The 22764-nt window shown below is 43.2% G+C and overlaps 1 protein-coding gene across 1 annotated transcript in view; it reads left to right on the top strand.

The window, feature by feature from the left end:
• Positions 1–22764, top strand: part of LOC311127076 (low-density lipoprotein receptor-related protein 12-like) — a 34602-nt gene that overhangs the window by 9772 nt on the left and 2066 nt on the right. The window contains exons 2-9 of the mRNA XM_084158839.1: positions 1066–1122; positions 7875–8010; positions 13971–14173; positions 15816–15994; positions 17531–17761; positions 18024–18245; positions 19125–19594; positions 19936–20068. Of these exons, the coding sequence (XP_084014965.1) occupies positions 1066–1122; positions 7875–8010; positions 13971–14173; positions 15816–15994; positions 17531–17761; positions 18024–18245; positions 19125–19594; positions 19936–20068 (1631 nt within the window). The remainder of the gene's footprint in view (positions 1–1065; positions 1123–7874; positions 8011–13970; positions 14174–15815; positions 15995–17530; positions 17762–18023; positions 18246–19124; positions 19595–19935; positions 20069–22764) is intronic.

Raw genomic sequence — 22764 nt, 5'->3', positions numbered from 1 at the left:
TCAGAGAGTTCTTTGCCATGAGGTGCCATGTTGAACTTCCAGTGACCAGTATGAGGGAGTGTGAGAGCGATGACACCAAATGTATACACACCTGCACCCCATTCACACCTGAGACCTTGTAACACTAACGAGTCACATGACACCGGGGAACGAAAATGGCTAATTGGGCCCATTTTGGACATTTTCACTTAGGGGTGTACTCACTTTAGTTGCCAGCGGTTTAGACATTAATGGCTGTGTGTTGAGTTATTTTGAGGGGACAGCAAATGTACACTGTTATACAAGCTGTACACTCACTACTTTATATTGTAGCAAAGTGTCATTTCTTCAGTGTTGTCACATGAAAAGATATACTCCAATATTTACAAAAATGTGAGGGGTGTACTCACTTTTGTGAGATACTGTATATGCGAGAGAAAAAACACATAGGGGATTGGAAGTGATGCAGACAATTACATTGATGGAAGTTACAATCTATCTGCAATATTAAAGCTAATCTACCCCCAAGAAAGAAAAATAAAATAATAATAATACACACACCCGACCATTGCCTAAACGGCCTAAGCTCATAGCTTGGCTAATAACAAGTCTTCCATTAGCCTAGCCTGTTCAGTCATACGTATTTCTATAGGTATGTAGATTTAATTCTTTCAGTCATGTATTTTTTCTTCATTTTGTATGATCCTCGTAACCTGCAAGAATGTTAAGCCTAGTTAGTTTTCCACTTTCCACTCTTTACCACTCAGACATTTTGGGCTAGTGTAATCGTCCTCTCTAACTGCCTCTTGTTCCCATATACATTAGCCTACACACTTTCTCAAAGCTCAAATTCTCCTGCTGCAAGACTACAGATGTAATTTCAGTTGCCTGTTGATCGTGGTCAGTCTTGGGTTTCGTTGATTAAATAGCTCAACATTTACATTTGCCTCAGAGGGGCCAGAGTTATGAATAAGCCCCATTTCCACATCATGTTTACACAAAAGATTAGTCCAAAGCTCCATCTCGTGATCCCACAATCATTCGTTAGAAAAATAACCTTTACATTTTTTGTCTTATCTTTTCTAGGAAATGCAGTTTGCTCGGAGCACAACGAGAACGTTTACGTATCAGGGATTTCTAATGGTAAGTTGGTTTAGCCTAGATCACATGATCATTTATCTCTGAGCTCGTAATGTAGGCAGTAACTCAGCCCTTGTTTTTGTCTGCGAAGAACCAAACAGTACATTTGTTGCCCACAGCAGACTTTCAGAATAGCCTTTTTGCATGAACAGAACACTGTTCATTTCCTATACCCTCGGGACACTAGAAATGGAAGACATTGAAATAGCATTTAGTGTGTCAGTGGTGAGTTAGTACTGTGTTTTTAGTCGGGAGTGGGATAGGCCTACTCTCTTGGCTTGCTGTGCACTCTTCCAATGCACATTAAGCGGCGTTACGGAGGCCTGAAAACGACTTCTGTTTTTTTTTTACCTCCCGTTTTGAACCTTTTCTTAGCGTTTTAACCCACAGTAGGCCAACAAATGTATATTATTACCCAACAATTACAAAAAAATTGACAGTGAGCATAAATTGTATTTCCATAGCTGCACACATCAATATCTATTGGAATAGGGAAATTATTTTGAGGCTGATTTTATTTATTTTTCCCTGTCACAAACTCTCTGGTGGTTGTGGCATCTAGCCTAATGAAAAACGAGGATAATAAATTTTTTGAATAAATAATATTTTATTTTAGCCTATACAGTGCCTTCAGAAAGTATTCACACACCTTTACTTTTTCCACATTTTGTTGTTACAGCCTGAATTAAAAAATGTATTATATTGAGATTTTGTTTCACTGATCTACAGACAATACCCCATAATGTCAAAGTGGAATTTTGTTTCTAGAAATTAATCAAAAAATGAAAAGCTGAAATGTCTTAAGTCCATAAGTATTCAACCCCATTTGTTATGGCAAGCCTAAGTAAGTTCAGGATAAAAAATGGGCTTAACAAATCACAGAAGTTGCAAACTCATTCTGTTTTCAATAATATGTGGTTAACATGATTTTTGAAATACTACCCCATCTCTGTAAGGTTCCTCAATCGAGTAGTGAATTTCAAGCACAGGTTCAACCACACAGACCAGGGAGGTTTTCAATACCTCGCAAAGAAGGACACCGATTGGTAGATGTGTAACAATAAAAAAAAGCAGACGCTGATTATCCTTTTGAGCATGGTGAAGTTATGAATTAGGCTTTGGATGGTGTATCAATACACCTAGCCACAATAAAGAAACATGCGTCCTTCCTAACTCAGTTGCCGGAGAGGAAGGAAACTGCTCAGGGATTTCACAATGAGGCCAATGGTGATTTTAACAGTTACAGAGTTTAATGGTTGTGATATGAGAACTGAGGATGGATCAACAACATTGTAGTTACTACACATACTAACCTAAATGACAGAGTGAAAAGGAAGCCTGTACAGAATAAAAAAATATTCCAAAACATGCATCCTGTTTGCAACAAGGCACTTAAGTAATACTGCAAAAAATGTGAGAAGCAATAAACTTTTTGTCCTGAAATGTTTAGGGCAAGTCCAACACATCACTGAGGACCACTCTTCATATTTTCAAGCATGGTGGTGTCTGCATCATGTTATAGGTATGCTTGTCATCGGCAATTACTAGGGAGTTTTTTTTAGGATAGAAAGACACGGAATGCAGCTAAGCACAGGCATAATCCTAAAGGAAAACCTGGTTGTCTTCTTTCCAACAGACACTGGGAGATGAATGCACTTTTCAGCAGTACAATAACCTAAAACACAAGGCCAAATATACACTGAACACCTTCCAAATATTGAGTTGCACCCCCTTTTGCCCTCAGAACAGCCTCAATTCGTCGAAGCGTGGACTCTACAAGGTGTCAAAAGCATTCCACAGGGATGCTGGCCCATGTTGACTCCAATGCTTCCCACAGTTGTGTCAAGTTGGCTCGATCACTTTTGGGTGGTGGACCATTCTTGATACACACAGAAAACTGTTGAGCGTGAAAAATCCAGCAATGTTGCAGTTCTTGACAGACTCAAACCGGTGCGCCTGGCACCTACTACCATACCCCTTTCAAAGGGCTCTCTGCTTCCTCCCTGAAGCGGTACCGGTGCACAGTCCTCAATACGTCATCAGAGTGCGCAGCTGAACACTGTATGCTGGAAACACTCGGTTTGTTGTTTTTGTCAAAAAAATAACCAATCTTCGTTAGATATAAATACTGAACTTGTTTTTGCATGGATTCCTTGACACGGTTAGCTTTTAACAGCTAGGATTGCTATTTCTTGTCCCGGAATCCTGCTTAACAGAGCTGCTTACCTTAGCTAGCAGCTAAGCTAGCTAGCCATCAAGCTAACAAAGTTAGTCCCAGATGAGTTTTGCAATGGAGCCCTCTTTGTCTGGAGAAGTAAATGAACGGTTCCAGTACTGTAGGAGCTGTATCTACTACGCATTGTTTCGGGACAAACTGGATCCCTCAGAGTTCCAATGTAGCAATTGTTTGCTTGCCGAGGATTATAGGATTGAAGTGGCTTCCTTGATCAAGCAGATCACCAGCCTACGTAAGAAACTTGGGAATACGCAGATTGGAATGTTGACCTTTTCTACGCCGGTGGCTGGACAGTGTTCGCGCTTGTTTTGATGCATCTCTGCCTTGCCGTTTGTTGTTATCCGACTGGCTGGTGTTGCCCGGAGTTCGTTCGACAGGGGAGCCTTCTCCTGTCTCTCCTCCCCCATCTGATAGCGGAGTCGAAGGAGCAAAGCAAGAGGAGCATGCAAATCAACGATGGTCGCATGTCACGAGCCGTGGAATCTGATGACAGTGGCCTCCTGTAAAGCTGGCTAAACTCCCTCCGACAGGCCCGGAGCGGATACAAACAACTAATAGTTTCGCCACCCTGGAGCCTGATCTTCACCTTCGTTGCTTGGAGTACCTGTGTCTACGGCCGCTGTGCCTACTCATTCCCCTACGATTTCGAAGTCGGCGTTGGCAATCTTCCGTCCCTACTCTGGATCAGGCGGGCCTGCACCAGGCACCGGGAGCTACGGGCTCAAGTTATCCTGCCTGTCGCCCGTCCTGTGAAGTGTGGGAGCGGCGGATTTCCTCGTCCTTCTCGCCAGCCGTGATTTGGGCAGCTCCATGATAAGAAATGTGACTGATCCTGGTGCAAAAACAATGTCCTATCCCGGAGCTCGAGTAAATTACATTACTAAGCTGCTCCTGAATGTTCTACGCCAGGACATGGGAATCGATTCCATCGTAGTCCATGTGGGTTTTAATGACATCATGAAGTGCAGCTCTGAACAGGATTTTAAAGAGCTGATTGATTCTCTGCTAGACACTAATAAAAGACCCATCATATCTGGCCCTGTGCCCTCTTTGAATCGTACGCTTTAGCCGGATTCTTTCTCTTCACAACTGGCTACGTGATTATTGCTGCTCAATGGGTGTAACTTTTGTTGACAATTTCGATACCTTTTGGAAACAAAACATGTTTTATAAGGAGGATGGATAATAGATAAGACCCTATGATACAGTGGTAGCAATGCATACATTTTACATTTTAGTCATTTCAGCATTCATGCATTTTTTCGTACTGGTCCCCCGTGGGAATCGAATCCACAACCCTGGCATTGCAAGTGCCACGCTATACCAACTGAGTGTAAGGACATCAGGGATAAAATTGTACTAAGGAGTGGCTCCGTAAGAAGCATCTCAAGGTCCTGGAGTGGCCTAGCCAGTCTCCAGACCTGAACCCAATAGAAAATCTTTGGAGGGAGCTGAAAGTCCGTATTGCCCAGCGACAGCCCCGAAACCTGAAGGATCTGGAGAAGGTCTGTATGGAGGAGTGGGCCAAAATCCCTGCTGCAGTGTGTGCAAACCTGGTCAAGACCTACAGGAAACGTATGATCTCTGTAATTGCAAACAAAGGTTTCTGTACCAAATATTAGGTTCTGCTTTTCTGGTGTATCAAATACTTATGTCATGCAATAAAATGCAAATGAATTACTTAAAAATCATACAATGTGATTTTCTGGATTTTTGTTTTAGATTCTGTCTCTCACAGTTGAAGTGTACTTATGATAAAAATTACAGACCTCTACATGCTTTGTAAGTAGGAAAACCTGCAAAATCGGCAGTGTATCAAATACTTGTTCTCCCCACTGTATGTAATATCAACAGAGGTATATTTTCTGGGTGATTTTCAATATTGACTGGCTTTCATCAAGCTGCCCAGTAAAGAAAAAGCTTCAAACTGTAACCAGTGCCTGCAACCTGGTTCAGGTTATCAGTCAACCTACCAGGGTAGTTACAAACAGCACATGAAATCATCAACATGTATTGATCACATCTTTACTAATGCTGCAGACATTTCCTTGAAAGTAGTATCCAGATTCATTGAATGTTGTGATCACAATATAGTACTGATATCTACGAAAACCAAAGTCATACGAGGTTATGCAATACGTTTTGTAGTGATTCCTATGTTGTTGATGTAAATAATATTTGTATGTCTGTGGTGTGTAATGAGTAGCAACCACACGCTGCGCTTGACAAATTTATGAAATTGGTTATTCCAGTTACTAATAAGCGTGCACCCATTAAGAAAATGACTGTAAAAACTGTTAAATCCCCATGGATTGATGAAGAATTGAAAAATTGTGTGGTTGAGAGGGCTGAGGCAAATATGTCTGGCTGCACAACCAATTGGCAAACATACTGCAAATTGATCAAATCATGTGACTAAACTGAATAAAAATATATTATACTATGAAACAAAGATGATTGATAGTAAAAAGCTCTGGAGCACCTTAAATGAATTTTTTGGCAAAAAGGCAAGCTCAGCTCCATCATTCATTGAATCAGATGGCTCATTCATTACAAAACCCACTGACATCGCCAATTACTTTTTAATGATTTTTTTCTTTGGCAAGATTAGCAAACTAAGGCATGACATGCCAGCAACAAACGCTGACACCACACAAGTATAACTGATCAAATTTTACATTCCGTAATGTGAGTGTGGAAGAGGTGCATTTTTTTGTTGCCTATGAACAATGATAAGCCAGCGGGGTCTGACAACGGGGGAATTGAACCCACAACCCTGGCGTTGCAAGTGCCATGCTCTACCAACTGAGCTACAGGAGGCCTAAGAATAGTAAAGCCCCATTTACTGGCTCAAATCACCGACCAATCTGCCTGTTACCAACCCTTAGTAAACATCTGGAAAAAATGGTGTTTGACCAGATACAATGCTATTTTACAGTAAACAAATTGACAACAGACTTTCAGCACGCTTATAGGGAAAGACATTCAACAAGCACAGCACTTACACAAATGCCTGATGATTGCCTGAGAGAAATTGATAATAAAAAGATTGTGGGGGCTGTTTTGTTAGACTTCAGTGCAGCTTTTGACATTATCGATCGTAGTCTGCTGCTGAAAAAACGTATGTGTTATGGCTTTGCACCCCCTGCTATGTTGTGGATAAAAAGTTACCTGTCTAACAGTACACAGAGGGTGTTCTTTAATGGAAGCCTCTCCAGGAATTCCCCAGGGCAGCTGTCTAGGCCCCTTGCTCAACTAAATCTTGTAATACAGGTCCAGACAAACGCATACGCACTCCACAGATGAACATTGTGGTATTGTTGTATGGTGGTATCTTGTATTTTGTGTTGTGGATGTGTAGTGGAGTAGCGATGTTATATGATGTACTGTTTTATCTTTTGTTTTGTAAGTGTCTTGATGTGTTTTCATCCCAGGAAGGGTAGCTGCTGCCATCCCTAATAAAATACTAATATTTTGTCTTGCCTGTTCGTCCTCCGAATGGAGAACATACACAATCTATGTCTCAATTGTTTCAAGGCTTAAAAATCCTTATTGATCGTGTCTCCTGATCACACCTATAAGAGCCTCCAGGCTTCCTTCATAACGGTCAATGTTGAATGAGGAAAAAAAAGAATTACAGGGGCAGTTTGGTAAAACTAATCCCGTCCGAATCGTCCACTAGAAAAACGGACATGCTGGGGTAATAATTACATAACCGACGTTCTATAGTAATACTAGTCCCGTGCAAATAGGGCTTAAGTCATGGAAAGAGCAGGTGTTCTTAATGTTTTGTACACTGTGTAGAAAATCTATGGCAAGACTTGAAAATGGCTGTCTAGCAATTATAAACAACCAACTTGACAGAGCTTGAAGAATTTAAAACATAATAATGGGCAAACATTGTACAATCCAGGTGTGCAAAGCTCTTAAGAGAGATGTTTCTAACTTATCTAATCAAGATATATTTGTTTTTTCAGTATTTTGTGTAGATTGTTGACCAAAAATGAAAATTAAATACATTTTAATCCCACTTTGTAACACAACAAATGTGGAAGAAGTCAAGGGGTGTGAATTCTTTCTGAAGGTCCTCAGATGTTATTATATTTTCCCATAGTCTGATCAGACCATGCAACAAAGGGTGGTAGAAAATCAGTAGCCTACAACAACCTAGCGTGATGGACAATGTTTATTGGCAGGTGGAATCATGTCCAATTAGGTTGCAAGGTAAAAATGGTAGGCGGGATCAGGTCGGCCCAGTATTTTCCAATGAGTTTGCATGGTGGGTCCAAGCACATGCACATCAGTTTTTTTTTTTTACTCTCTTTTTGCACACACTGCAGGGTTCGAGAACAATGACATGATACACATATGTAAGATGGTACACAATCTTTGGTGACCCGTTTTGGCTTGTGAGCACTACTTTCAAAACTACCGAACAAAATGATCACTTTAAATGCTAATTTGTGTGCCTGTGTTTGTGTGTGCGCACGCCTGTCTGTCTCCGTGTGTGTCTGTCCAGCCTGTGGAGATGTGGTAGAGCAGATCAGGGCGTCCAGTGGAGTGATCACCAGCCCTGGCTGGCCCTTCCAGTACCCTTCCAGGATCAACTGCAGCTGGAACATCAGGGCTAGCCCTGGGGAAATCATCACCATCAGGTACAGTTCTACACCATCTCCTCTACACAATCTATACCTTCTCTCCCTAAGCACTTCTCTCCATCGCTCCCCCTCTTCCTCTCTTCTCTTCCTCCTCTCTTCCCTCAGTATCTCCCTCCCTCAGTCTGTACCCTCATCAGTCAAGCTGGATACATACACTGCCCACGCACTAAGAGGGCCTGATTAATGCAGGGGCTGAAGCCCCCGGGCCCAAGCCCGTAGGGGGCACTTGAGGCAGGAAATAATTATATATATATACAGTACCAGTCAAAAGTTTGGACACTCCTACTCATTCCAGGGTTTTCCTTTAATTTTACAGTTTTCTACGTTGTAGAATAATAGTGAAGACATCAAAACTATGAAAATAAGAAATCATGTAGTAACCAAAAAAGTGTTCAACAAATCAAAAAAGATTTTCTATTTGAGATTCTTCAAATAGCCACCCTTTGCCTTGATGACAGCTTTGCACACTCTTGGCATTCTCTCAACCAGCTTCATGAGGTAGTCACCTGGAATGCATTTCAATTAACAGGTGTGCCTTCTTAAAAGTTAATTTGTGGAATTTCTTTCCTTAAAGTGTTTGAGCCAATCAGTTGTGTTGTGGCAAGGTATACAGAAGATAGCCCTATTTGGTAAAAGACCAAGTCCATATTATGGCAAGAACAGCTCAAATAAGCAAAGAGAAACGACAGTCCATCATTACCTTAAGACATGAAGGTCAGTCAATACGGAACATTTCAAGAACTTTGAAAGTTTCTTCAAGTGCAGTCGCAAAAACCATCAAGCGCTATGATGAAACTGGCTCTCTTGAGGACCGTCACAGGAATGGAAGACCCATAGTTACCTCTGCTGCAAAGGATAAGTTCATTAGAGTTACCAGCCTCAAATTGCAGCCCAAATAAATGCTTCTCAAAGTTAAAGTAACAGACACATCTCAACATCAACTGTTCAGAGCGGACTGTGTGAATCAGGTCTTCATGGTCGAATTGCTGCAAAGAAACCACTACTAAAGGACACCAATAAGAAGAAGAGACTTGCTTGGGCCAAGAAACACGAACAATGGATGTTAGACCGGTGGAAATGTGTCCTTTGGTCTGGAGTCTAAATTTGATATTTTTGGTTCCAACCGCCGTGTCTTTGTGAGACGCGGGGTGGGTTAACGGATGATCTCCGCATGTGTAGTTCCCACCGTAAAGCATGGAGGAGGAGGTGTTATGGTGTGGGGGTGCTTTGCTGGTGACACTGTCTGTGATTTATTTAGAATTCAAGGCACACTTAACCAGCATGGCTACCACAGCATTCTACAGCGATATGCCATCCCATCTGGTTTGGGCTTAGTGGGACTATCATTTGTTTTTCAACAGGACAATGACCCAACATACCTCCAGGCTGTGTAAGGGCTATTTTACCAAGAAGGAGGGTGATGGAGTGCTGCATCAGATGACCTGGCCCCCACAATCCCCCGACCTCAACCCAATAGAGATGGTTTGGGATGAGTCAGACCGCAGAGTGAAGGAAAATCAGCCAACAAGTGCTCAGCATACAGTGGGGAAAACAAGTATTTAGTCTGCCACCAATTGTGCAAGTTCTCCCACTTAAAAAGATGAGGCCTGTAATTTTCATCAGAGGTACACGTCAACTATGACAGACAAATTGAGGAAAAAAATTCCAGAAAATCACATTGTAGGATTTTTTATGAATTTATTTGCAAATTATGGTGGAAAATAAGTATTTGGTCACCTACAAACAAGCAAGATTTCTGGCTCTCACAGACCTGTAACTTCTTCTTTAAGAGGCTCCTCTGTCCTCCACTCGTTACCTGTATTAATGGCACCTGTTTGAACTTGTTATCAGTATAAAAGACACCTGTCCACAACCTCAAACAGTCACACTCCAAACTCCACTATGGCCAAGACCAAAGAGCTGTCAAAGGACACCAGAAACAAAATTGTAGACCTGCACCAGGCTGGGAAGACTGAATCTGCAATAGGTAAGCAGCTTGGTTTGAAGAAATCAACTGTGGGAGCAATTATTAGGAAATGGAAGACATACAAGACCACTGATAATCTCCCTCAATCTGGGGCTCCACGCAAGATCTCACCCCGTGGGGTCAAAATGATCACAAGAACGGTGAGCAAAAATCCCAGAACCACACGGGGGGACCTAGTGAATGACCTGCAGAGAGCTGGGACCAAAGTAACAAAGCCTACCATCAGTAACACACTACGCCGCCAGGGACTCAAATCCTGCAGTGCCAGACGTGTCCCCCTGCTTAAGCCAGTACATGACCAGGCCCGTCTGAAGTTTGCTAGAGTGCATTTGGATGATCCAGAAGAGGATTGGGAGAATGTCATATGGTCAGATGAAACCAAAATATAACTTTTTGGTAAAAACTCAACTCGTCGTGTTTGGAGGACAATGAATGCTGAGTTGCATCCAAAGAACACCATACCTACTGTGAAGCATGGGGTGGAAACATCATGCTTTGGGGCTGTTTTTCTGCAAAGGGACCAGGGCGACTGATCCGTGTAAATGAAAGAATGAATGGGGCCATGTATCGTGAGATTTTGAGTGAAAACCTCCTTCCATCAGCAAGGGCATTGAAGATGAAACGTGGCTGGGTCTTTCAGCATGACAATGATCCCAAACACACCGCCCGGGCAACGAAGGAGTGGCTTCGTAAGAAGCATTTCAAGGTCCTGGAGTGGCCTAGCCAGTCTCCAGATCTCAACCCCATAGAAAATCTTTGGAGGGAGTTGAAAGTCTGTGTTGCCCAGCGACAGCCCCAAAACATCACTGCTCTAGAGGAGATCTGCATGGAGGAATGGGCCAAAATAGCAGCAACAGTGTGTGAAAACCTTGTGAAGACTTACAGAAAACGTTTGACCTGTGTCATTGCCAACAAAGGGTATATAACAAAGTATTGAGAAACTTTTGTTATTGACCAAATACTTATTTTCCACCATAATTTGCAAATAAATTCATAAAAAATCCTACAATGTGATTTTCTGGATTTTCTTTTCTAATTTTGTCTGTCATATTTGACGTGTACCTATGATGAAAATTACAGGCCTCTCTCGTCTTTTTAAGTGGGAGAACTTGCACAATTGGTGGCTGACTAAATACTTTTTTCCCCCACTGTAGGTGGGAACTCCTTCAAGACTGTTGGAAAAGCATTCCAGGTGAAGCTGGTTGAGAGAATGTCAAAGCTGTCATCAAGGCAAAGGGTGGCTATTTGAAGAATCTCAAATTTGTTTAACACTTTTTTTACTCCATGATTCCATATGTGTTAGTTCCTAGTTTTGATGTCTTCACTATTATTCTACAATGTAAAAATAAAGAAAAACCCTTGAATGAGCAGGTGTGTCCAAACTTTTGACTGGTAGTGTATGTATTCTTTTTATTTTTTTACTGCAACCGCCAACTACAGGAGCCTGCGCTCAATAAGTGTAGATAGCCTGCTGCTGCTCTGCTAATCATCAGATGGGGGAGGAGAGGAGGTAGGGGGCCCTGTGGGGTTGGGTAACTGATTCAGGGCGGGCCCTAGCCTTTTGGGGGCACTAAGCAAGGCAGAAGACTTTAGTCGACCCCCTACCATCCGTTCTATTTGCCAACGTGCAATCACTGGAGAATAAACTACACAATAACATTTCCTGCAATTCTACACATTTTTTTCAGTTTTAAAGCTATGTCAATTATATGAGTAAGAGTGACTAACAAAATCAATGGGGGCCCCCTGGAAGTCCGGGCCCCTGGGCACGCGCCCTGCCATGATTACTACATGGTAGGGATGTGATAAATGGTGAAAAAAATAATCTCCATTCAAACAGATTTGTTAGGCCTGCGCACTAGGTTCGCCTCAGAGTACTAGCCCAGCTGAAATGGTTAGGGCTTGGGTTTGCTGTACTGTAGGCTATAGACCTAGGTGCTGCTGTTTAATGATCTGACGAAGGTCTGTTTAAACCAAATGCTTCGCTCATGAAATTTCAGTGTGCAGAAAGATTTTTCTTCATGTGCTGTATACTGCACATGATAATGCCCTCTCTCGCGCTCATTGCGTGTTCTATACGATTTATATGTCTTGGCCTGTCCTTTGAAGTAATGTGTTTTTTATTCATTTTGATAATGCTCTTCAGATTTGCACTCATTGTGCTTGTAGTGTCCTATTTGTTTGGGACACATCGGTTCATGTGTTGTGTTTTCTGTCTGGACCGACCAGAGCGCTGACAGGAACTTGCCATTTCTTTATGCCAGTGCTGTGTCCATGGTTACCAGCACAGAAATAGACCCTCCGTGTTTAGTGGCTAAGAACAAACTGAAAATGCAATCTATCAATGACCATTAATGGGCAACAGAGCTTGTACGCAAACAACACTTGATAAATTCACTAAATTAGCGAATGTGTTAGTAATAGGTTAGTAAGTGTTTATACTCAAGTGGTGGTTATACACATTAGTAATATAAGTGGTTATACTCCTGCTTTATGTTTAAGTAAGTCGTGGTTCTACACATTAGTAATATATGTGGTTATACTCCAGCTTTATTTTTAAGTAAAAGAAGTTGATTTATTGGTTATTACATTTACATTACATTTACGTCATTTAGCAGACGCTCTTATCCAGAGCGACTTACAAATAGGTGCATTCACCTTATAGCCAGTGGGGGGGGGGGGGGTGGGTTGGAGTAAAGGGAGGGGGTAGAAGGATTACTTTATCCTATCCCAGGTATTCCTTAAAGAGGTGGGGTTTCAAATGTCTCCGGAAGGTGGTGAGTGACTCCGCTGTCCTGGCGTCGTGAGGGAGCTTGTTCCACCATTGGGGTGCCAGAGCAGCGAACAGTTTTGACTGGGCTGAGCGGGAACTATGCTTCCGCAGAGGTAGGGGAGCCAGCAGGCCAGAGGTGGATGAACGCAGTGCCCTCGCTTGGGTGTAGGGACTGATCAGAGCCTGAAGGTACGGAGGTGCCGTTCCCCTCACAGCTCCGTAGGCAAGCACCATGGTCTTGTAGCAGATGCGAGCTTCAACTGGAAGCCAGTGGAGTGTGCGGAGGAGCGGGGTGACGTGAGAGAACTTGGGAAGGTTGAACACCAGACGGGCTGCGGCATTCTGGATGAGTTGTAGGGGTTTAATGGCACAGGCAGGGAGCCCAGCCAACAGCGAGTTGCAGTAATCCAGACGGGAGATGACAAGTGCCTGGATTAGGACCTGTGCCGCTTCCTGTGTAAGGCAGGGTCGTACTCTCCGAATGTTGTAGAGCATGAACCTACAGGATCGGGTCACCGCCTTGATGTTAGCGGAGAACGACAGGGTGTTGTCCAGGGTCACGCCAAGGCTCTTCGCACTCTGGGAGGAGGACACAACAGAGTTGTCAACCGTGAATGCACTTATTGTAATTATGTCTCATCCAATGTACTCTAACCCTGGAGGAAAGTCACTCAGTCATATCAGTGAAATACATTGATCCTCTTTATTGTTGGGGGAACTTCTTTCAACTGTTTGCTTTTTTCCAGCATGTACCCTATGAAAGTCGCTCATATCGATGACATCCAATTTACAGACTTCGACTAGCAATGAATGGATTTCTTACCTACCTCAGTTGAATGCACTTATTGTAATTCAAGAGTGTGTATAAAGCTAGAATCCTTAATTGGTGAAACTGCCACGTCCTTTTGGGATATTTCAACAAGTTACTGCAAACAACAAACACTTGAACATCAATGCACGCACAATAGAACAGCAGAATATGTACTGCACATTTTATTTTACCACACTGCTAGACACTCCTCTCCATTGTTTCATCAGCAAAACCAAAACAATAACAAAGACGCTGGGGCGAACAGTGGTGCTGTTTCCCAAAATGCGGCTTCGATCTTTAACTTGCTAAAATGTGATATGTACAGTACATTATTCATTTTTACTGCCTGGAAACCTCTTTTAACCCTTTGCCATTTCTCCCCCCAGCTTCCAGGACTTTGAGATCCAGAGCTCTCACCGTTGCAGCCTGGACTGGATCTCCATTGGCACCTACAAGAACCTGGACGGCTACCGGGCATGTGGCTCGTCCATCCCAGCCCCTTACATTTCCTCCCAGGACCACGTGTGGATCAAGTTCCACTCGGACGACATCATGACCGGCAAGGGCTTCAGGCTGTCTTATATAACAGGTAGCACAGCTCGCAGAGTCATGCTATTTATATCTGTCAGCGAGGGCTACTGTACGGTCTGGTCAAAGATGACACCCGGTGTCATGTGGACGGACGTCTACTGGTGGTGAGGATGTCCCCTCCCCCAAGAGAAAAGAGAAAGCAGCTTTTTGTTTTTTTTGTCCTCTCGCTATGCTTTTCTCTCTGTTGTCTCCAAGCATTGGATTTTCAAATGTTTCTATGACAGAGGATCAGAGGCTCATGGACTGTGTAGGTCTATAAATGAACTTATGAAGAAATTTGGGCTGCTTATATAATGTTGATGGTGCACAGCTTGATCAATAGGCACTATCATTGTACATAATTTAACTAAATGATCCCACGTCGTTTTCCCTCGATTATCACTAATGGTAAAACATTTTTAAATGGTCACACAGTACATTAAATGGTGGTATTTCCTAGGGCTGTTGCAGTGACCATATTACCGCCACACCGGCGGTCACGAGTCATGAAGGCAGTCAAATTCCACGTGACCGTTTAGTCTCGCACAAAATAGAATAGATCGACTTTTGTACTATGGGGGATAGAAGATTGACATAGGCTAGTGCTTTTGCTGTTCGTTATGCCTACTCATCTTGTTAGCAGACGAAAAGTAAATGTGGACAGTTCTTCCAATATCTTCAATATGCACCTCGGAATTGGATAAGGACGCACGCAGTTGCGTCCCCGATGTGCCTGTCTTCACTTGTAGCCTGTGAGAAAGACCCGAACACGTGATGGAGAGCCATGTGAGTGAGAGGTGATTCGGAGCGTCCTGCACTCAGGGAGAAGGGCACAACAGCCACTGGGCGCAAATGGCACAGATTTTTTTAAGGGTGCATTACGGCCACACATAGGATGCTGCCGTGAAATTCTAGGCATTATCAAGTGCTTGTCAAATTGTGAATGAGTTACTGATGTAGTGTGTACAGCCTGCGCATTAAACAAAGCAGAGCTCATGCCTTTCAAGCAACTTTTTAGAGTCGCATCATGCAGCCTTACAATGTATTAAAAATCAAAACATGTAGCCCAACGTTTGTAGAACAACTAAAGTTACATTAATAACTCTAAATTAAGCATATAGGAATATTTGTTTGTTAACCGCTCAACACAGAATAGCCGCATGTGCGCACTCCCTCAAATCGTTTGGAGAAAATATCCTTTATATTATTCAGCTTTGTTCAATTGTATTCTTCATACTATAAAATAATGTCACGGAATTCTAAGCAAATCTTGTTTGCTAAATGAACTAGTGTAATCCACAGGTCCTGATCTGGCTATGCAAAATGGCTAACATAAGGACAACTCAAAGTATGCTATTCTGTTCTTCTGAAATAGACTACATTTTCTTCATATCATGTTTCTTTGACCTGTCTAAAATAAATAATGGATTTATTGTGAAGGCGTAGGCTATATTACATGGATTTATTAGACTTTTTTTTTATGTAGGTGTTCCAAAGGTCTGCATCAGTGGCTTGTAGGCTGTGTGTGGAAGCCAGGAGATGCTAAATGTGCTTATGTTAATTAATGGTCAATTACCATGAGTTATTTGCTTGACAATCACCGGCTGCCGAAATTTCGTGACCGCCACAGCCCTAGTATTTCCTAATATTCCTAATTTCAGGAAAATCGGAGATGATCAGCTGCGACTCAGACCAGTTCCACTGCTCCAACGGAAAGTGCATCCCGGAGTCATGGAAGTGCAACGCCATGGACGAGTGTGGTGACAACTCTGACGAGGAGCTGTGCGTCCAGCCCAACCCCTCGGCAGCCTTCTCCTTCCAGCCCTGTGCCTTCAACCAGGTAGAGATTGCTAACTTTTTGTAGTCTAGGTCAAGTATCTCATTTACATAAGTATTCACACCCCGAGTCAATACATGTTAGAATTACCTTTGGCAGCGATTACAGCTGAGTCTTTTTGAGTAAGTCTCTAAGAGCTTTTCACTCCCTAGTCCTTGCTGATGACAAGCATACCCACAACATGATGCAGCCACCACCATGCTTGAAAATATGAAGAGTCGTACTCATTGACGTGTTGTGCTTGATTTGCCCTAAACATAACACTTTGTATTCAGGACAGAAAGTTAATTTCTTTGCCACATTTTTTGGTGTTTTACTTAAATGCCTTATTGCAAACAGGATGCATGTTATGGAATATTTTGATTCTGTACAGGCTTCCTCCTTTTCACTCTGTCATTTAGGTTAGTATTGTGGCTGTAACTAAATTTAACATTTTAGTCATTTAGCAGACGCTCTTCTCCAGAGCGACTTACAGTATTGAGTGCATACATTTTTCATACTATTTCATACTGGTCCCCCGTGAGAATCGAACCCATAACCCTGGCATTGCAAGCGCCATGCTCTACGAACTGAGCCACATGGGACCTACAACTACAATGTTGTTGATCCATCCTCAGTTTTCTCCTATCACTGCCATTGAACTCTGTAACCATGGCCTCATGGTGAAATCCTTGAGAAGTTTCCTTCCTCTTCGGCAACTGAGTTAGGAAGGACGCCTGTATCTTTGTAGTGACTGGGTGTATTTAAAGGGTAATTAATAACTTCACCATGCTCAAAAGGATATTCAATGTCTGTATTTTTACCCATCTACCAATAGGTGCCCTTTTTTGCGAGGCATTGGAAAACCTCCCTGGTCTTTGTGGTTGAATCTGTGTTTGAAATTCACTGCTCGACTGAGGGACCTTACAGATAATTGTATGTGTGGGGTACAGAGATGAGGTAGTCAATCAAAAACCATGTTAAACACTATTATTGCACAGAGTGAGTCCATGCAACTTATGTGACTTGTTAAGCAAGTTTGTACTCCAGAACTTATTTAGGCTTGCCATAACAGAGGGGTTGAATACTTATCGACTCAAGAATTGTTAGCTTTTCATTTTAAATTAGTTTGTAGAAAAAGTTTTTCACATAATTCCACTTTAACATTATGGGGTATTGTTTGTGTTGTGTGTGTGTGTGTGTGTGTGTGTGTGTGTAGACCAGTGACAATCTCAATTTAGTCGATTTTAAATTAAGGCTGTAACACAACAAAATGTGGAAAACGTCAAGGCCTGTGAATACTTTCTGTATGTATTTTCCAATTTTATTGAATATAAAGTCCTTTTGGGGTGTCTAATGTACAGACAATCTTGCGCAAGCTGTCCATTAATTTGCACACCTGATAAAAACAAGGACCACAATGGAAATAAGTTTGTAGACTTTGTGTTTTGAATCCTCTACGATTTTTGTTGTATGTGTTGTTGTACTCCCATTAGCCGAGGCAACTATATGTATTTTAAATTTGTCAAATACAATTATTTCATTAATTTATTCATTCAGTTTCCCTGCCTGTCCCGCTACACCCGCGTCTACACCTGCCTGCCCGAGTCGCTCAAATGTGACGGCAGCATCGACTGCCAGGACCTTGGTGACGAGATCGACTGTGACGTGCCCACCTGCGGCGAGTGGCTGCGGAACTTCTACGGCACCTTCAGCTCGCCCAACTACCCTGACTTCTACCCACCAGGCAGCAACTGCACCTGGCTCATCGACACGGGCGACCACCGCAAGGTTGGTACTCTGGTTCTTTTGCCTGTCTGAGAACAAACGAGAACCGACCAAAATGGATGTAGATTTTGTGTTTAAAAAATCCTCAATGTTTTTGTTTATGTGTGTATTGTTGTACGGTATTCACATGGCTGAGACAACAATGGGTTTGTCTGAAATGACACGCTATCCCTATATGGTAAACTATTTTTGACAGGCTCACCAGACGTAGACTATACGTATTTTAAAATCTTCATTAATTCATTCTTTAATGGATTGATTCCAGGTGATCCTGCGTTTCATGGACTTCAAGCTGGACGGGACGGGCTACGGGGACTACGTCAAGGTGTATGACGGCTTGGAGGAGAACCCTCGCCATCTACTCCGCGTCCTCACTGCCTTCGACTCCCACGCCCCCGTGGCCGTGGTCTCGTCCTCGGGCCAGCTGCGCGTTCACTTCTACGCTGACAAGATCAATGCGGCAAGGGGCTTCAACGTCACCTACCAGGTAGTCGCATGAGTTCAACCCAAGTTTCTCTGAATCGATTAGTTGCTGTTGGTTTGGTTGCTAGGGCCGAGTGATTCAATGAATAGTTTTCCTGGAAATATATAGTAAGAGGTACTTACATTGTTGCATACTAGCTTCTTATTTATTGCGGGGGGAGAAAAGCTACAATTTTTTAATCAAAACAAACAATCTTGTTTATTTAAAGTGAAATTTCACCTTAGCGCTGCCACTGAATATAGTCATAACAATATTATCAACGTTACGTTTTTTCATAAACATAAAAAATATCCTTGCCAAAAGCTTGAACGAGCTTGTTCTAATTTCACCGGTAATATCAGGACGTTTCAACTTCTATTTCTCTGCTCATACTGTACCACAAGACCCAGCATTCATACCGAATGCACAACGGGACCAGAGCAGGAAGCACCGTCGCACACTGAGCTGTAGTATTTCAGAGACCTGAAAAAATGTGTAGTCGTGTGTGTGTATATAGCAATGAATCCGCTGATAGGAACATTGCTGAAAGATGTCCAATGGCTCTATCGAACAAGTACAACAATATCTACACGCACACAAATGTATAGTGCACTTGATATATCAGAGGCTTTGCGAAATGCCACAAAGCAGGACGACTTTCCTTTTCTGATCTCGTCCACCCCATCAATACCGTATTGTTGTCATTGTGTGTATCATTCGCCGCATGAAACCCAGACCCGCTTTCTTTGAGGCCAATTATGTGTAAAACACATCTCACTGACCTAGAAGTGCTTCTGACATTTCCCTTTAAACCCTTTCATAGATGTATCCATTTCTTTATTTTGGAATCATTACGGACGCCCTCAAATCGACTAATTGAATCTACCTCATCTCTCCTGCCAGGTGGACGGTTTCTGTCTGCCCTGGGAGATCCCGTGTGGGGGCAACTGGGGCTGCTACACGGAGCAGCAACGCTGCGACGGTTACTGGCACTGCCCCAATGGCCGCGACGAGGTCAACTGCAGCACCTGCCAGGAGGATGAGTTCCCCTGCTCCAGGAATGGCGCCTGCTACCCGCGCTCGGACCGCTGCAACTACCAGAACCGCTGCCCCAACGGCTCGGACGAGAAGAACTGCTTCTTCTGCCAGCCGGGCAACTTCCACTGCAAGAACAACCGCTGTGTGTTCGAGAGCTGGGTGTGTGACGCGCAGGACGACTGCGGCGACGGGAGCGACGAGGAGAGTTGTCCGGTCATCGTGCCCACACGGGTCATCACGGCGGCGGTTATAGGAAGTCTCATCTGCGGCCTGCTGCTGGTCATCGCTCTGGGCTGCACCTGCAAACTCTACTCTCTCCGGATGTTTGAGCGCAGGTAATAAACTCAGACCCCATGCTATTACTCTTGTTATTACACAGTTGTTAAACAATTATATGGTGCCCACATAAGTCATAAGACTTTGTTTCTGTCTGTGTGGTTTGCTAGGACCGCTTTAGTATGTTTCACACCTACTACGAGAGATGATTGGTAATCCAGACTAGTCTTTAGGCCTTTATCTTTGGATTCATATAGCTAGTTAGCTCTCTGATTTCTGTCTTTGATCTCCATCAAAGGACACTGAATGAACTTTGAAATGCATTTTTTTTTGTGCCTCTAACTGATCTGGTTGTGTGTGTTTCTTCCATTCCTTTGAGTCCCTCTAACTGTTTCCTCAGGTCATTTGAGACCCAGCTGTCCAGGGTTGAGGCTGAGCTCCTGAGGAGGGAGGCTCCCCCGTCTTATGGCCAGCTGATCGCCCAGGGCCTTATACCCTCTGTGGAGGACTTCCCTGTGTGCTCCGGCAACCAGGCAAGTCTACAGCTAGATCACACTGCCCTCTTGTTCTCCTCAGAAGATGTGATCCTCTTGTCCATGCATGACTTAAGCTTAAGTCTGTGTTAAGAGTGCACATTTCAAGTCCAGCCGTGAATGCCTATCTTTGTCATGGGATTGTAGACACCAATAATAATAATATATAATAATATAATATGCCATTTAGCAGACGCTTTTATCCAAAGCGACTTACAGTCATGCGTGCATACATTTTTGTGTATGGGTGGTCCCGGGGATCGAACCCACTACCTTGGCGTTACAAGCGCCGTGCTCTACCAGCTGAGCTACAGAGGACCACATAATCAACTGTGTAATGTCTAACAACCTGACTTCAGTAACAAAAGAGATGTTGAAGCGGTTTAACTGTGATTCATTATGAGGAAGTTCTTTTGAACTTCCTTCTGAAGCACTGTGAAGTGAGTTACTCAGTGACTGGGATTGTTTAGTTAAACAGTAACTGCTTCATGGAGAACATTATGGCTGTTTGCAGTATATCAACGTTTATATATAGTAAGGTTTATTTGAGCTTGTACACATTCACAGCTGAAAGCTGAATTACAGTCTACAGACAAAAAGGAAAGAAAAGAAAGATAAGATTTTAGGGTGAAATTAAGTGTTGATTAAATAATTTATTAAAGCAGTTTGGGACTGGCGTGGCGGGAGGAAGCATCGTTTGTCTCTGAGTGGAGGGAGGATCACGGTAGCAGCCAGGGGAGTCACAGTCAGTAAGCCAAACACGGACAGGTCCGGAGCCTCAGCCACGCATCAAGCTGTCCTGCCTGCTTCTCTGTATAGCCACTTGGCTTAGTATACGTACAGTGGGGAGAACAAGTATTTGATACACTGCCGATTTTGCAGGTTTTCCCACTTACAAAGCATGTAGAGGTCTGTAATTTTTATCATAGGTACACTTCAACTGTGAGAGACGGAATCTAAAACAAAAATCCAGAAAATCACATTGTATGATTTTTAAGTAATTCATTTGCATTTTATTGCATGACATAAGTATTTGATCACCTACCAACCAGTAAGAATTCCGGCTCTCACAGACCTGTTAGTTTTTCTTTAAGAAGCCCTCCTGTTCTCCACTCATTACCTGTATTAACTGCACATGTTTGAACTCGTTACCTGTATAAAAGACACCTGTCCACACACTCAATCAAACAGACTCCAACCTCTCCACAATGGCCAAGAGCAGAGAGCTGTGTAAGGACATCAGGGATAAAATTGTAGACCTGCACAAGGCTGGGATGGGTTACAGGACAATAGGCAAGCAGCTTGGTGAGAAGGCAACAACTGTTGGCGCAATTATTAGAAAATGGAAGAAGTTCAAGATGACGGTCAATCACCCTCGGTCTGGGGCTCCATGCAAGATCTCACCTCGTGGGGCATCAATGATCATGAGGAAGTTGAGGGATCAGCCCAGAACTACACGGCAGGACCTGGTCAATGACCTGAAGAGAGCTGGGACCACAGTCTCAAAGAAAACCATTAGTAACACACTACGCCGTCATGGATTAAAATCCTGCAGCACACGCAAGGTCCCCCTGCTCAAGCCAGCGCATATCCAGGCCCGTCTGAAGTTTGCCAATGACCATCTGGATGATCCAGAGGAGGAATGGGAGAAGGTCATGTGGTCTGATGAGACAAAAATAGAGCTTTTTGGTCTAAACTCCACTCGCCGTGTTTGGAGGAAGAAGAAGGATGAGTACAACCCCAAGAACACCATCCCAACCGTGAAGCATGGAGGTGGAAACATCATTCTTTGGGGATGCTTTTCTGCAAAGGGGACAGGACGACTGCACCGTATTGAGGGGAGGATGGATGGGGCCATGTATCGCGAGATCTTGGCCAACAACCTCCTTCCCTCAGTAAGAGCATTGAAGATGGGTCGTGGCTGGGTCTTCCAGCATGACAACGACCCGAAACACAGCCAGGGCAACTAAGGAGTGGCTCCGTAAGAAGCATCTCAAGGTCCTGGAGTGGCCTAGCCAGTCTCCAGACCTGAACCCAATAGAAAACCTTTGGAGGGAGCTGAAAGTCGTATTGCCCAGCGACAGCCCCAAAACCTGAAGGATCTGGAGAAGGTCTGTATGGAGGAGTGGGCCAAAATCCCTGCTGCAGTTTGTGCAAACCTGGTCAAGACCTACAGGAAACGTATGATCTCTGTAATTGCAAACAAAGGTTTCTGTACCAAATATTAAGTTCTGCTTTTCTGATGTATCAAATACTTATGTCATGCAATAAAAAGCAAATTAATTACTTAAAAATCATACAATGTGATTTTCTGGATTTTTGTTTTAGATTCCGTCTCTCACAGTTGAAGTGTACCTATGATAAAAATTACAGACCTCTACATGCTTTGTAAGTAGGAAACCCTGCAAAATCGGCAGTGTATCAAATACTTGTTCTCCCCACTGTATGTAGCCACTCCTCCAACAACTTCGTTCAGCAACAACTTTTCTCTTCTTGTCCAAACAAACAGTCCCGTTTGCCGCTAGTTTACAGCTATGTGGGATTAACTGTAGTCTTTCCTGGTTTCTGTTGGGAGACACATTTCCCAATGACCTTCATATACACATCTCAGGAGTTTCATGTTTATTGTCGTCTATAATAAATTGGGTTACTTACTGTAAAGGACTGTGTGAAAACTGTTGATTTAAAAAGGGTTT

Source organism: Coregonus lavaretus (genome assembly GCF_964263955.1).
Source record: "Coregonus lavaretus genome assembly, chromosome: 3".
Classification (NCBI taxonomy): domain Eukaryota; kingdom Metazoa; phylum Chordata; class Actinopteri; order Salmoniformes; family Salmonidae; genus Coregonus; species Coregonus lavaretus.
This window is presented reverse-complemented; position numbering and strand designations above follow the sequence as displayed.